A 14,470-nucleotide genomic window follows, 5' to 3' on the forward strand; every position below is an offset into this window, starting at 1 on the left:
CAAAGCTCTCACGGGGTCTTGAGGCAGATCTTTCAAGTCTCCAGCCCTTTTTTTTTTTTTGAAACAGGGTCTCAGTCTGTCACCCAGGCTGGAGTGCAGTGGTGCAATCTTGGCTCACTGCAACCTCCTGGGTCCAAGAGATTCTCCTGCCTCAGCTTCCCAAGTAGCTGGGACTACAGGTGCTTGCCACCATGTCCAGCTAATTTTTGTATTTTTTAGTAGAGACGGGGTTTCACTATATGCTGGCCAGACTGGTCTCGAACTCCTGACCTCAAGTGATCTGCCTGCCTCAGCCTCCCAAAGTGCTGGGATTACAGGCATGAGCCACCGTGCCTGGCCACCTCCAGGCATTTTCATGAGCTGCTCCCCCTCTTATCTACCTGGCAAACTCCTATTCATCCTTAAATACCCCACTCTGGGATCTTCTGGCCTCTTTCAAGCAAAATCATTGCTTCCTTCTCGAGGCAATAACTACACCCTCAAGTCTCAGTTTGGGGGACATGAGAGGGGTCTCACATGGCCATGTAATCACAGAGTGAGAAACCTTGGGGGCCTTACCCAGAAAAGATGAGCAACAGGATGGCCCATTAAAATAATATAGGCTGGAAATGGAGAAAAATGTCCCAGGCATTTTTTGAAAAAAAGATTTCGACGAAGAAGACAGAAGAAACATCTTCCCTCCTCTGACATCACTTGGCTTCTCCTCCCTTGAGGTTTTGTGTTCGTGGATGTGCAGGCTGATTGCATGCACAAAGCAAGCTCCTTGTTCCTCCCTCAGTACCCTCTGTGAAGGAGTGGAGAGGGTCAGACAGGAGCCTGGCTCAAGTCTGCACTCAGTGTGTCCTCAGTCAACCAGGATGCACCCTCCTTTTTCCTTTGCTTATTTTCTATGAAGAGCCACGCTGGTCCCAGATGTGACTGCCCTGGGGACAGCGGTGTGTGCATGGGGAGAGGAAGTAAGTGGTTGGGTCACTAAAGGGAAGATGGAGTTAAAAATTCCAGGAGTCTACTGTGTGTCCCAGACTTCCCCAGCTGGCACTGCAATCTCAGAAGGGCGATTTTGGGGGCTCACTTTACTGGGAGAGGAAAGTGAGGTTGATTAGCCATCCAAGGCCACACAGGGAGTAAGAGGCAGGACAAGATTTGAATCCTGGACTGTCTGGGCCAATACAAGCATTAACTGCACTCCAAGATGCAGAGCCTGATCACCGCATTCAGCAGGCTGTTCTCCAACCCCCAGGGAAGCTCACATCTGCAGCCAATCCAGGATTTCATCCATCCCTCCAGCCTGAGGATCCCCTGGACTCTTAGGGTCTGTGGACCTGAATGGAGGACAGCAGCCTCAATGGGGGAGGGAGCATCTCCTGTGGGGGTGGTCTCAGCACAGGAGTCTCTGGCCAAACCCAAGGAGAGTCCTGCTCCTGATGATCTCCAGGCACCAGCCGCTCTGCCTCTGTGAACCAGGCTTTCAGGGAACTTTAGGATATCAGACCACCAGTTGCCCATATGCCAGGGAAGGACTTAGAGCCCCCTGCTGCCCCACAGACATCCACCCCTATCTCCCCACCTCCCCGAAGCAGACTCCCCCTGTGTAGGCCCCTCAGAGTCTGGGAAATGCTCACAGTTACAAGCTCACTAGCTGGAGAGCCTCCGTATGTCAGCTGTGTGGCCTTAGTCAAGTTACTTAACCTCACTGTGCCTCAGTTTCCTCTGCACAATCAGAATGAGGATGGGACCAGCCTTGCAGGGCTACTGTGAGTAATGAATGAGTGAATGCACTGCTTGGCGCACAGTGGCACTGAGTGAATGTCTGCCACTGCTATTCCTGTTGACAGTAAGATGATTCTTGGTCCTCAGCCTGAAGCACAGAGACTGTGAATGCACCACCTCCCTCCTCCCCGGGCTGTAGATGGAGAAATGGGCAGCATAAGTGAAGCTTGGGGTCACACAGCCTGGGGCTTAACTCCAGCTCCTCCCCACCCCACTCCAGTCTTGCTCCCAGCTTGAGCCCCCCCCAGCACCTTCCCAGGGGCTGAGCATGTGTCCAGGGATGGGAGCCGGCACAGGCTGGGGCTCAGCATACAGTCTTCTCCAGAGCTGGGCAGCCTTCACCTGTGGCCCCCTGTCCCAACTCCCCACCTACAGCCCCTTGCTCCCTCCCACCCCTCCTCGACCACACACAGCACCCCTATCAGGCGACCCCAGCCAATCTGGACAGCCCCACGGCCTCACCAGGAAGGAGAGAAAAGACTGCTGGGGACATGCCCTGGGAAGGGGTGGGGGTGCTGAAGGAGACACATAAGAAAGTCCAGAGAGATCCAAGGAGAGACAGCAACAGTGGAAGAAGAACAGAGAAAAGCAAGACAGAGACAAACAGAGTGGGAGAGAGAAGGCAGAGCAGAGGCGGGGGCAGAGAACCGGGTGAGGGAGGGCAGGCAGCAGGAGAGAGAGAGACCCAGAGGCCAGAGAGACAGTGGGAGAGAGAGGAGAGAGAAACAGAGAGACAGTGGGAGAGAGAGAAGAGAGAGACAGTGGGAGAGAGTGGAGAGAGAGCAGAGAGACTCAGAGAGATGGAGCAGAGAGAAGGAATCAGAGGGATGGAGAGAGGGGAAGGAAGTGGAGTGGTCTGGGGCAGAGATACAGAGGGAGAGAGAGAGATGCAGCAGAGAAACCCAAAAGGCTCCAGGAGAGAGAGGGGGAGGGAGAGCAGGGGTGACTGAGGACAGGCGGGGAGCCCTGGGAAGTCCCTCTGGGCCCCTTGCCCTCCACCCAGACTCACCGGCACCTTTGAGCCGCCTCCTTACCACGCCCAGCCGCCACTTGAGTGACACCGCCAGCATCGTGCCCTCCTGCCCACAGGCAGAGCCCTGCGCAGCCTGCCCCAGCCTCTGCGCCTGGAGCCGGAGCTCCTGTGCCCGCTCCAGAGCTGCCTGCTCTAACTGGCACAGGCTGGGCCCTCCCTTCCTCCGCCCTCCCGGAGTTGCTAAAATAGATTATCCTCCCCAGAGCCAGCGGTGGCATTGGTGGCGGCAAGGCCCTTCCTCCACCGAAGCCGGGCCTGGGGAGTGCAGCTCCGGATGTTCTAGCCTCTGCAGCAAACCTCCATCGGGCCCCACCCTCAAGTCCTCCTTCCGCCAAAGTGCTCACCTGTCCCACTCCACCTTTTGCTGAAATTTACCAATCCCCTCCTCCCCTCTTCCCTGGGCTGGCTGTTTGATTGCTCCAGGCCTTTGCACCTGCAAGGCCCTCCTGCTAGAACGCCCTTCCTCTCTAGCAGGACTCCATGCATCCTCTGTGGGAAAGTTTGCTCAGCCATCAGAGCACCCTGCCTGCTGGATCTCAAGCATTTCATACTAGGTTGAGATTATCTACCTGCCCCCAAGACTGAGGAGCTCCTGAGACAAGGACAAGAGTCCACTTGTCCTGTGTCCCCAGCAGGCAACACAGCACTGGGCATGTGATGGGGCCACTAGGGTAGAACGAGGAGACCCAGGGCACTACGTCTTAACTAGTAACCCCTACAACAATAATATGTAACATGGGGATACCCAGAGAAGCCGCTCAAACTGCTGTGGGGGTGGACTTTGGGGACTATGTGTGAGTGCTCAGAAAACACATCCAGCACCCCTGCTTGTCATACACAGGGCTAGCCTCCTCTTTCATCCCACAACCTGACCCCTGAGTCTGGCAGGGCAGTATCCTAGGAGAGACTGAGGCAAACGAGCAGTGACTTGCTTGTGGTCACAGAGCATGTATGTTCCAGAGGGGGCTTTAGAACCCCAGGTTCCTGCCCTCTCTCTGCGAAGGCAGATGCTCATGCTTCCTCCATCCTTTTCCCAAACGATGAAAGCCCCACTCATGAATCAGGGTACAGACCACACTCATAGGAAGGGCAAGACACCCACTCGGGAATCATGGCTGCCACAGAAATCAGTCTTCGCTTGTGAATCAGCAGTGAGGGCCTCCCTTGAGAAAGTCGGAGTTTTCCCCCACATGCAGAACTCCTGCCAATCCCCAACATTTCACAGTAATTCTGTCTCTGGAATGCTTTGGCCCAAGATTCACCAGTGTGCAGGATTCCTAGGATGGATGGAGCACAGGGCAGTTCTGGATACACAGATACAGCCAATAATACCAATGAATTACTCCAAGAGGAAGTGATTCCCTTCTCAGCAATCTCCCAGCCCTTCTGATTCCATGCAGGAGTCTCCTTTTGGTTTTGCCATGCTACCTCCCTGAAACTTGCAGACAAATAATTTTAAACAAAGAGGGAGCAGGACCCAGGCTCAGAGCCCCCGCAGCATGTGGATTCCAGTCCAACGCGTCAAGAGGCAGTACTGGCAGAAAGTGAACCTCAGGGAGTTCTGTTGGGGTAACTCTGCTAGGCTGGAGGTCCTGGGCTCCTTTACATGGACTCTGCTGAGGGATTCTGTCTTCATTCTAAAGGTGTGGGTGGCAGAGACCTCTCAGGGCCAGCCAAGGAAGCAGGAAGTGGGCACTTGAACGGCATCACCCAGCTCCTTCTTGAGACCTGAGGAGAGCGTGAGGGCTGCCCCACTGCCATAACCTCTGTCCCATCCCCGCTGTAGCACTCTCCTCTGCAGATGAGAGGCGTGGGCCTCTAGAGGAGCAGCAAAGCTGTGGCTTAGCTGTGCAGAGAGGAAGGGAAGGGAGCCAACAACACATGCCTTTGGGAATGGGCAGATCTGAGTTCAAATCCCAACTCAGTGTGCCTTAGTTTCTGCATCTGACAGATGGAGCTAACAGTTCCTGCCTCCAGTATGGCAGGGCTACATGACATCACAACCATAGAGTACTCAGTGGAGCCTGGCACACAGTAGGTGCTAGATAAATAATATATAATCATTATTAATGTTGTGGTTATTCTGCATGGAGCCCAATCCCTTGTGTGTGAATGGGGATAGGAGGCCCAGCAAGGTGAAAGCAGGAAAGGCAGGAATCTGATGTGTTCCAAGAACTATCACATCAAATCCTTAGAGTGCGTGCGAGGGTGGTCCTCAGAACATCCCTATTTTATAAGCAAGGAAACTGAAGCTCAGAGAGGTGCAGTACTCCACCAGAGTCACACAGCACACATGTGGCAAAACAGGTCTCAGATCCCAGCCACCAAACTAGGCCGCTGCCACATCTAGGCCCAGGGAGCAAGCACCCCTTATAAAACCCCTACTGTGTGCTGGGCTGTGGACTGAGCGCTCCACTGGCTTACCCCAGGGAGGGGAGGCTGTATTGATCAGGGTTGTGCAGAGTGTGAAGTGTCAGAGCTGGGTCGGGAGCTCTGGCCATGGAAGAGGCCACTTCCTACCTCCAGCAGTGCCTTTGGTAAGAAGAGAAGTGGCCCAGGTGGTTTGTAGTGCCAGCTGCCAGCTCCAATTGACGCATGGAAAGCACAGCAATAAATAAGTAATAAATAAAGAGGCCAAGGCTTCCAGGGTGCGGGAGAGGCAGAGTCCCAATCTGGTGGGGTTTCCTGTCACCAGTTAAACCTGGAGGGTGCCCTGTAAGTGTCCCAGGCCTTACAGGTGAGGACATCCCCCGGACCACATCCAGACCTGGATAGGAAGGTGGGTCTGCCAGCTCGAGACTCAGCTCTGGGTCTCTGTCCCCTACACACCCACCCCAGAGACCCCATGGGCTTCAAGGGCCCACTGCAGGAGGCTACAGTTAGAGGCAAAACTGACTATGGAGCCCAGCCTGAAAACTCCCCAACTATGGGGCCTTAAGCCACTCCCTTCCCTGGGTCCCTCAGCTTCTTCAGATGCAAAAGGGAGGTGATAACCTCCCCCTACCTGCCCCTTATGGCTGTCATGCCTCAAATGCTCCAAGGGCAGGGTGGATCTGTCCGTTACACCTGGCACTGACTTGGAGTGGGCAAAATGCTTGTTAGATGCAATCTCAGGAGTGTTTAAGGGTGTGGACTGTGGAGCCAGCCTGCCTGGGTTCAAATCCCGGCTCCACCACCTTCTAGCTGCACAACTAGACTGTGTTACTTACCTAGCTGAGCCTCAGTTTCCTCACCTGTAAAGTGGAGATGATAATAGGATGTACCTTCCTGTATGCTGTGAGAGTAAGATGGGATCAAACGAACACGAAGCTCCTCACACACACTCATTACAAACACAGAGCATTATTCTTAAGATTGGTGCTGTTAGGTGTAGCAGAGTACCAAGTGAAGCCGGAATTGAGTAGCCCTTCGGGAGTCAAGTGGACCAATGGCCAATTCCTTGGTTTAAGTGGAATTTGGATAGACCCTGGTGGGTCTGGTAAATTAGCAGTGCAGGTGAGCCAAGGTGTGTGCTGGAAAAGAATTTATCTTTAAAAAAAAAAAAAAGGAGTCAAGAGAGATGCTGTGATCCAGTAGCTTCTAATGGTGGCATCCCAGCATTATGGTGAGTGGAAGAGAAGACAGCTGTGGGGGGGCGGGGAGTGGCCGGTATATTTTCCCACCTTGTCCCAAGTTCAGGGCATGTTGTGTCACCTGTCTTGGGAGTGCAGGATCTGCCAGAAGTCACTAGGGCTCAGCTTGTTCAGAGCTAATTTGGGAGGTGGCTCCATAGATCCCAGAAGATCCATGTCCCACTGAGGAGCTGCCTGGCTACAGTAGATGTAATGCAAGAAGCAGAACTGAGGAAGACATGGTCCCTGTCCTCTAAGAACTGAGCAGACAGATGCTGCATCTCCCTGAGCCTCAGTCTCCCCATCTGAACATTGGGGTCAAGAATCTGCACCTCGAAGTGCTACAGGAAAGAAACAATGATTCCACATAACTCCCAGACCCACCCCTGTGTCAGCAGAGGCTGGGAGGAACTTGAGGCCACTTATGATTTGATGATTTATGCTAGGCATCTGAGGCCAGGATTGGTGGCTCAGGCTCATAATTCCAGCTCTCTGGGAGGCCAAGATGGGACTATCACTTCAGGCCAGGAGTTCAAGACCAGCCTGGGCAACATAGTGAGACTCTGTCTCTACAAAAAAAAAAAAAAAAAGCAAAAATTGTTTTAATTAGCCTGGCATGGTGGTACATGTCTGTAGTGCCAGCTACTCAGGAGGCTGAGGCAGGAGGATTGCTTGAGTCCAGGAATTTGAGGCTGCAGTGAGCTATAATCATAGCACTTCATTCCAGCCTGAGTGACAGAGCGAGATCCTATCTAAAAAACCCAGCAACAACAAAACAAAAACAAAAAGAATCTGTATGTACACAGTATATAATATACGGTCAATACGCTCCTCTCACCACGTGCAGTCCAGCTTCTCCAAACTGTTATTCCCTTTTCTTCCAGCAACATCACCCCTATTTCCCTTGGGGAGCCACTCCTCCCCTTCCTAGGGGAGGAGCTTTGTTCTTCAGCTCCAGGAAGGCCTTGACCCAAAACAGAACAAGTAGCCTATCCCAACCCCCAACCACGGCAGACAGCTCAGGGATGGGCACACGACTCAAGTCAACCCAATGAGAGGCTATTCTGGGGCTTTGGATGAAGCCACTGGGAAAGGGAATTTCCTGGAGGTGTGGAGAAGCCATATCAGTCTGAGGCTGCTGGTGGCCACTGTGTCACCAAAAAGAAGAGAGAGAGAGGGACAAATCCAATCCTGATGATTACGTCATCTCAGCACCTGGAACCCACCATGCCTGAAGTTGGCTATCCCTTTTTAACTTAAGCCAATACATTCCTTTCTTTACTTAAGCCAGTTTGGGTTTGGTTTTTGGTAACTTGGGCCCAAAAGAATCCTGACTAGTCCAGTGTCTTCCTCATCTCAGATTCCAGCACACAGCAGGGGCTCAGCAAGGGTTCAGTGAATGAGATGTGGAACATGGAATAATATGCTCCCTAACTCTGCCTTCAGCAGAGGCCCCCTGGGCCCTCAACTTTAGTCAAAGGAGTCCACAGCTAGATCAAGAGTTCCTTGTGGGTGCAGGGACCCCAGCTGAGCAGTTCGACTGGAAAAATCAGGAAGACAGCAGAGGGAGGCTTTGGGTCCTAGGTTCCAGCCATCTGAAGCTTGCTTATTACCTCGGCCACACCTGCTAGGATCCTCTGTGCTCCCCGGATTTTTGTAGGCTCCTTCTGCAGATGGCAGCCCCAGGGAATTGTGAGGGAACAGAGGCCCCCCCCTCCTTAAAGGAGATGAACCCACGGGTGCTTCAGGCTGAGTCATCAAGAAAACAGCAAGGGCAGATCAGCCCAGCTGGGAGCCAGGAGGCCTGAGTTCAGGGCCCAGCCAGTGTGTACTACTATGTGGCCTCAAGCAAGGCTCTGCTGTTCTCTGGCCTCCAGGGGCTGTACTCCACGGTCCTCCCTAAATTCATCCTCCCTATAGCATTCTGACTTTCTCTGTCCCAAGGCCCAGAGAAATTCCCCCTGTTGCCTAAGCTCACACATCTACTAAGGTGGCCAAGCCAGGATTCAAACACAGGACTATCTGGTTCTCCTCAAAACTGAGGCTGCACAGAGCCCAGGAGATAGGTTTTAAAAAAGGAAAAGATCACAGAGGGATCCAGGCCAGCCTCCACCAATGCTGCTTTTTCCATTCCTGCCTCAGCTTCACAAAGCCCCAGAGGCCCTGGGTTGCTGCCACCCCCACCTGCTTCCAGAAACAAATTAGCATCTCATCAGAGATGCCTTTAATCTTCTCGGCCTTTTCTTCCCCATGAGCCAAGCAGTGACATTTCTGCTGCCCAGCTCCACTGATCTAAATAAGACCAAGGCCTCCAAGGCTTGCTCTGTGGGTGGAAGAGAGGGGGCTGGGGGCAGACCCTCTTGACCACTTTTCCAGGCTTGGGGAGGGAGAGGATGAGGGCAGACTCAGGCCATCCGTCCATGTCTCCATCTCTCCATCCATTTGCGCATTCAGCTGATCTTTATTCAGCACTGTCTGTGTGCCAGACGTGGAGGTATAGTCACCAAGGCCTCAAGGTGTTAATATTCCAGTAAGGAAGACAGGATAAATGACAGATGGAACAGGTAAGTAAAGGATACAACATGTTGCAAGGTGAAAGCTAAAAGAAATAAACAGAGCCAAGTGAGGGGTGTTGGAGCACAGAGGTGGATGTTGCCAATTACAAAGCGGCTGATCTCCCCAGAACCCAGACTCTAGACTCTAATGTCCTTTGTCCAGCAAAAGGATGCCCACGACTCCTGAAAGCAATAGATGATTCCAGAGAGGAGGCAGGGGAAATGCAAGATGAGCCGTTCTTGTTGCCTCGAAAAGTAAAGAAGTGCTAAGAGTCAGTGGAAATTTGGGAGGACAAAGGAGCCACCAGCCAAATTTGGGACAACTTGAACAGAAAAGAATCATGACCGCAAAACTGTAGAGATCCATGTGTTCCTACTGATTCTGAAAAGAAAGAATAAAATCTGGCTGGTTCCTTAGGGGGTGGTTAAGATACCACATCATTTTTCTGTGAGCAAATACATGAAGGTAAAGAAAGAAGCACCTTTCCTGTGTTTCCTGTATACGCAGAGTTTTAGGCGGCCATAGTAAGGGAAAGGTATCCTTCAGAGAACCACAGCAAGTAAGTGCTGAAGAAATGACAGAATTGGAAAACCATCTTTTTACAATCCTAGTGAAATAAAGGATCCTGCACTGCCTCTGTGACAGAGGATGAGGCAGACAGTCCTCAGACTTGCAGACAGGTCTTAGCGTCACCCGGAGTGGACTTATGTGGCATTATGGGCCTCGGATGGGAAGTGGAAGGAAGACCACAGCATCCCCTGAGTGGATTCTTTCCTGCAAAATTGGATCTGAATCAAATCCAGCTTTAGCCCAAAATACCAGTTGGGAGAAAGTACAGTGGGGCAGAAGAATGAATTAAATGAGACATGAGAACAGTCCACAGGAACAATGACCTGGGTTCTCCAATGAATAGTGAGAGTGGGGAGAGAAAGAGGGAAAGGGACTGCTACAGATTAAAAGAGACTTAAGAGACTCATCAACCAAATGCGACAGGAACTGCACTTGAATCCTGATTTGAATAAACTGATCGTGAGGAGACATTTTGGAGACAACCAGGGAAAATTGCACAAAGACTGGGTACGAGATGATAGGAAGAAATTATGGTTAATTCTGTTGGGTTGCTGCTGTTGTTGTAATTAGAGTTGAGAAAAGTCTTCGTCTGTGGAGATACAGATGAAACCAAAAAAAAAAAGGGGTCTGTGATTTGCCCTTAAAATGCCTCGGGGTATTCCTGTGTTATATGTGCTATTTGGAAGTAAATGAAAATTTCAAATATAAAATAAAAATAAAAAGACGGGGTCATAAAAGGCCTTCCTAAAAAGGTGACATTTGAAAAAAGGCTTAAAAGAAGGAGAAGATTAAAGTGCTGTGGTGGGTGCAGGCTGGAGGGAGAGTGTGCTCCTGAGGGAGGCAGCAGCAAGGGCCTGGAGGATCCGAGGAAGGGCAGGCAATGCTGGGTCTCCTGAGTATCTGGCTTTTCCTCTGAGGTTGTGGGAACCTTGCCTGTGGCTTTAACACCATCCCTCTGGCTGGAGGGAGAAAGTGGGGAGGAGGGATGTAGGGGAAGGGCAAAGGCAGGCAGAGCAAGGAGGAACCCTGCGCTATGCAGGGGAGTGGTGATGGCCACTGGACTGAAGTAGGGGCAGAGGAAGGAAGAGAGGAGTGGATTCAGGCTTCCTGTGCAGTCGAGCTGCCTTCCTCTGTCAGAGTTCAGCATTTGCAGAGCAGCCACTCCTCTGTCTGGCTTAGCAGCATGAGCTCTGGGGTCAAACATATTAGGCCTCAGTTTCCCCATCGATAATATAAAGGCTGATGATGAAGCACTCAGACAATCAATTGGATGCTCTATGGAGACAAAGCAAGTGAGAACATCCTGCAAACTTATCAGGACCGGGCATGTGTCACCAAGAGGGAAGCCACCTTTATTGGGCACCTACTGTGTACCCGGCACAGAACTAGGGGCTCCACAGTCATCAAGCCTTACCTTATCGTAAGGTGATCTCAGCTGGCTGCTTATTAGAATTACAGGGGAGTTTAAAAGAACTAGTGCCGGGCTGGGTGCAGTGGTTCGCACCGGTAATCCCAGGACTTTGGGAGGCCAAGGTGGGTGGATCATAAGGCCAGGAGTTTGAGAACAGCCTGGCCAACATAGTAAAACCCTGTCTCTACTAAAAATACAAAAATTAGCCAGGCACATGGGCGTGGTGGCAGGCACCTGTAGTCCCAGCTACTGGAGAGGCTGAGGCAGGAGATTCACTGGAAACTGGGAGGCGGAGGTTGCAGTGAGCCAGGATCACGCCACTGCACTCCAGCCTGGGCAACAAAGTGAGACTCCATCTCAAAAAACAAACAAAACAAAACAAAAAATTAGTGCTGAATCAGAAACTTGGGGGCGGGGAGTCCAGGCAGTGGCCACTTTTTAAGCTTCCCCATTGATTTTACTGAACCCTGGGGTGAAGAGTCACTGTCACCTTGCTGCCCTGTAAGGAAGATGGGAACACTGCCATTCAGAGAGGAAAAGTGGCTGCTTCTGCTTCACATGGTGTCCAACTGGCAGAGGAAGGATTTCCAATAAAATCCTCTACCCCTACCCGTCTCCTGCCCTCCACCCTCACCAGACTCACTCTGAGGCTCAGGAAGCAGAGGAAACAGTCCCAAGGGAGGCTAAATCCCTGCCAGGGGAAGCAGCTCATCCATCTGATGGCTCCCAGACATTCCCGAGCCAAGAAAGAAAATGCCACCAAGCATTTTCAGTATGGGCTAGGGAGGCTGGCCGACAGGTGCACCCACAGGGCCACCTGCCAAGAAACAGGTGGCATGCCTGTTAATATTCCTGGCACTGCCTTTAAAGAGCAATAATTAGGAGCAAAAGCCTGGGCAGGCACCATTAACAAGTACGCAGATTAAATCGCAGGGTGTGAGGGTGGAGGTGTTGGAAATGCTGCCATTACAGTCCTCGTGTGCCACGGAGTAGCAGCTCTACCAGGGCTCCTCCTCAAGCCAGGCCACAGTAGTGCCAGCTGCCTCATCCACTCTGAGCCAGGGCTGTCTCCCAACACCTGCAATGTCTCAGGATGGGGACGGCCTGCAGAAGGGGTTCAGGGTCAAACAGTGCTGGATTCAAATTCCACCCTGCCTGGCCATCCCTAAAGTCAGTAAGTATAGCGTTACCCAGGCACCCAGCAGTGTGATCGCTTCATGAAAATGACACAAGTCTGGGGTTTGCAAGGGCTCTGTGCATGGGACCTGTCTTAAAATTATGTATCAGGTATTTCTCTTGCAGAGCCTCAGTTTCCTCATCTGAAAAATGGGGAAAGGGGATAGAGATAAATCACATTAACGATCACTCTGCAGCAAAGGTAGACACTGTTCCCAGCCCCGGATGCACATTAACCTTCTCCAGCATCCCGCCACATGGGGCCTGATTATGCCCACTTCATGAATGGGGTGATCAGGCAGGGGGTCAAGGTCATGCAGCTTGGAGCTGAGCAGGAGTCTGAATCAGGTGCTGGCCAGGCCCACCCTGGGACCCACCCTGCCACTCTAAACACAGATGCACTTCTTGCTTGGCTCCATGCAAGCATGTGGGTGGTATGATTCAATACAGCCAGCATAGCACCTAGCACAAGGGGTATGGCACAGCCCATGGCCGGGCACCTCAAGCTCCAGAGACCCTGGGTCTCTGTGCTAGGGGGTCTGCCCGGCATTTCTGGGGGTTGGGAGGGCTCTTCGGGGTCAGAAGTGGAAGGTGGGATCAGGCTCCTGCTCTTCCCTGGGCACCAGCCAGTGAGACCCTCATCTGGGAAAAGGCAAGAATTAAGTGAAAGGGGCAAAGGCTGGTCTGCCCTTGGGGAGAGAGTGTTACATGAGGGGTTCTTCTCCCCTCTGGCAGGTGGGGTAATTGAGAAGGGGGAAAAAAGCTCAAGGTCACAGAGTCCACTGAAAGCAGAGTCAGGGCTTGAACCCAATGCTGGGCTCCCAGGGGCTGCTGTTACCACTTAGCAGATGTGCCTGTGGGGCCAATGGCTGGAGTGGAGCTGGACCCGCCCCCCAGCCCCCGACCAATGACAGGGTTTCTCAGGCACTCCCAAACACAGGAAAAGGCCTCCAGCCTCCACATCGCAATAAGAACCAACTCACAGGGCTGGGCAGGACCCTATAGTCCTGGGGACCCTGCCTCCTCTCTCCCTACATCCCCAACAGATCCCACACCCCAAGTCCCGAAGGTCTGGAGAGGTGGGAGAGCAGGGTTGTGCCACAGGAAGAGAAGGGGCTGTGTGAAATTTGTCCACTCCAGGTTTTGACGTCCTCAGCGTAAGTGGCCAGCAGCACAGCACCATCCTGGAAAAGTAGGTGTGACAGACCCTTGCAGGGAGCTATGTCCCAGCATCACCCTTCCTTCGGGCAGACTGCAGGTCTGTATCTCCCACCTGGTCCATAGAAAGCTGGAAGTCCCCACAGAGGGGCCCTGGAGCTTGTCCTGGCCACCTCGTCACCAGCACAGCCCCCATCTTGCCATGCGTTTCACCCCCAAAATTGCCAAGCTCAAGCACAGAGAAAGGAGGGTGCCCAAGGTGACATGGCTCACTCACAGCTTGCTAGTGGCAGGGCCATCTCTGGGTACTGCTTCTTGTGGGCCACAGCACAGGGGCTTCTGGCCCCAGATGAAGAAAGCGGGGAGCACATCCCAGATGTGCCACAGATAGCCCAGCCTGGCTGCAGGATGGCCAATACCTGTGTGATTTTCTCCAGGTCAGCAGGGTCAATGATCTGGACAAAGTCTCATGACTCTGGCCATTCAAACGAGACACCGTAGTGCGGGAATCGGGGTCCAGCAGGAAACTAGGTGACAGACCATGAGAGCCACAGGGCTCTTAGACAGGATCACAGAGCCACATGGCCACAGGGACTGGGTGATAGCCCATGAGGCCACAGAGCTTCCCAGGATGGGGACGCAGAGCCGCACACCACAGGGGACCAGGTGACAGACCACAAGGGCACACAAAATTGAAACCCTGGAGCCACAGAATGTTAGCTTCAGGAAGCCCCAGACGGTGGCTCCACAACTGCAGGGCATTACACTCATGCATCCATACCCAGCCACTGGGGTCTGGCCACAGGCCATTAGAACCACAGCAGAGAATGCCAGAACTCCAGACAGAAGCCACAGTGGCGAGTGGAGCCAAACCACAGGTTATCAGAGTCAGAGTGGGAACAGAGCAAAAGGATCAACACCCCCAGACCATTCAGGGATCAAAACGACAGTGTAAGTCATCCATGTTGCTCACCAAGCAATCTGTGACCCCTCACAAAAGCTCCTTTTCACAGCCCCTGACCCCTCCAATCTTGCCCTTAGCTCCAGAGAGCTCCAGTCTTGCCCTGAACCCCAGAAAACTCCCCTTTCCATGGCTTTCAGTTAGAGATGCAGTCACATGGCCACTGTGTGACCTGGGATGATTCTCTGCCTACTCTGGGCCTCAGTTTCTCCACTGTAAAATTA

General features: G+C 52.6%; 1 protein-coding gene across 18 annotated transcripts in view; it reads right to left on the reverse strand.

Annotated features, from left to right (window-relative positions):
• Positions 1 to 14,470, reverse strand: part of GRIP2 (glutamate receptor interacting protein 2) — a 109,853-nt gene that overhangs the window by 61,194 nt on the left and 34,189 nt on the right. For 14 of the 18 annotated variants that reach the window (XR_013527517.1, XR_013527516.1, XR_013527515.1 and 11 more), the window contains exon 1: positions 2,805 to 3,120. The exons of 3 other annotated variants lie outside the window; for them this stretch is intronic. Coding sequence is in view for 12 of the 15 variants with exons in the window: in XM_078351707.1 (XP_078207833.1) it covers positions 2,805 to 3,021 (217 nt within the window). In the remaining 3 variants the exon portion in view is untranslated. Of the gene's footprint in view, positions 1 to 2,779; positions 3,121 to 14,470 lie in introns of those variants that run through there. One more of the 18 variants, XM_078351701.1, reaches the window with a different exon arrangement.

Source organism: Callithrix jacchus, chromosome 15 (assembly GCF_049354715.1).
Source record: "Callithrix jacchus isolate 240 chromosome 15, calJac240_pri, whole genome shotgun sequence".
NCBI classification, from domain to species: Eukaryota; Metazoa; Chordata; class Mammalia; order Primates; family Cebidae; genus Callithrix; species Callithrix jacchus.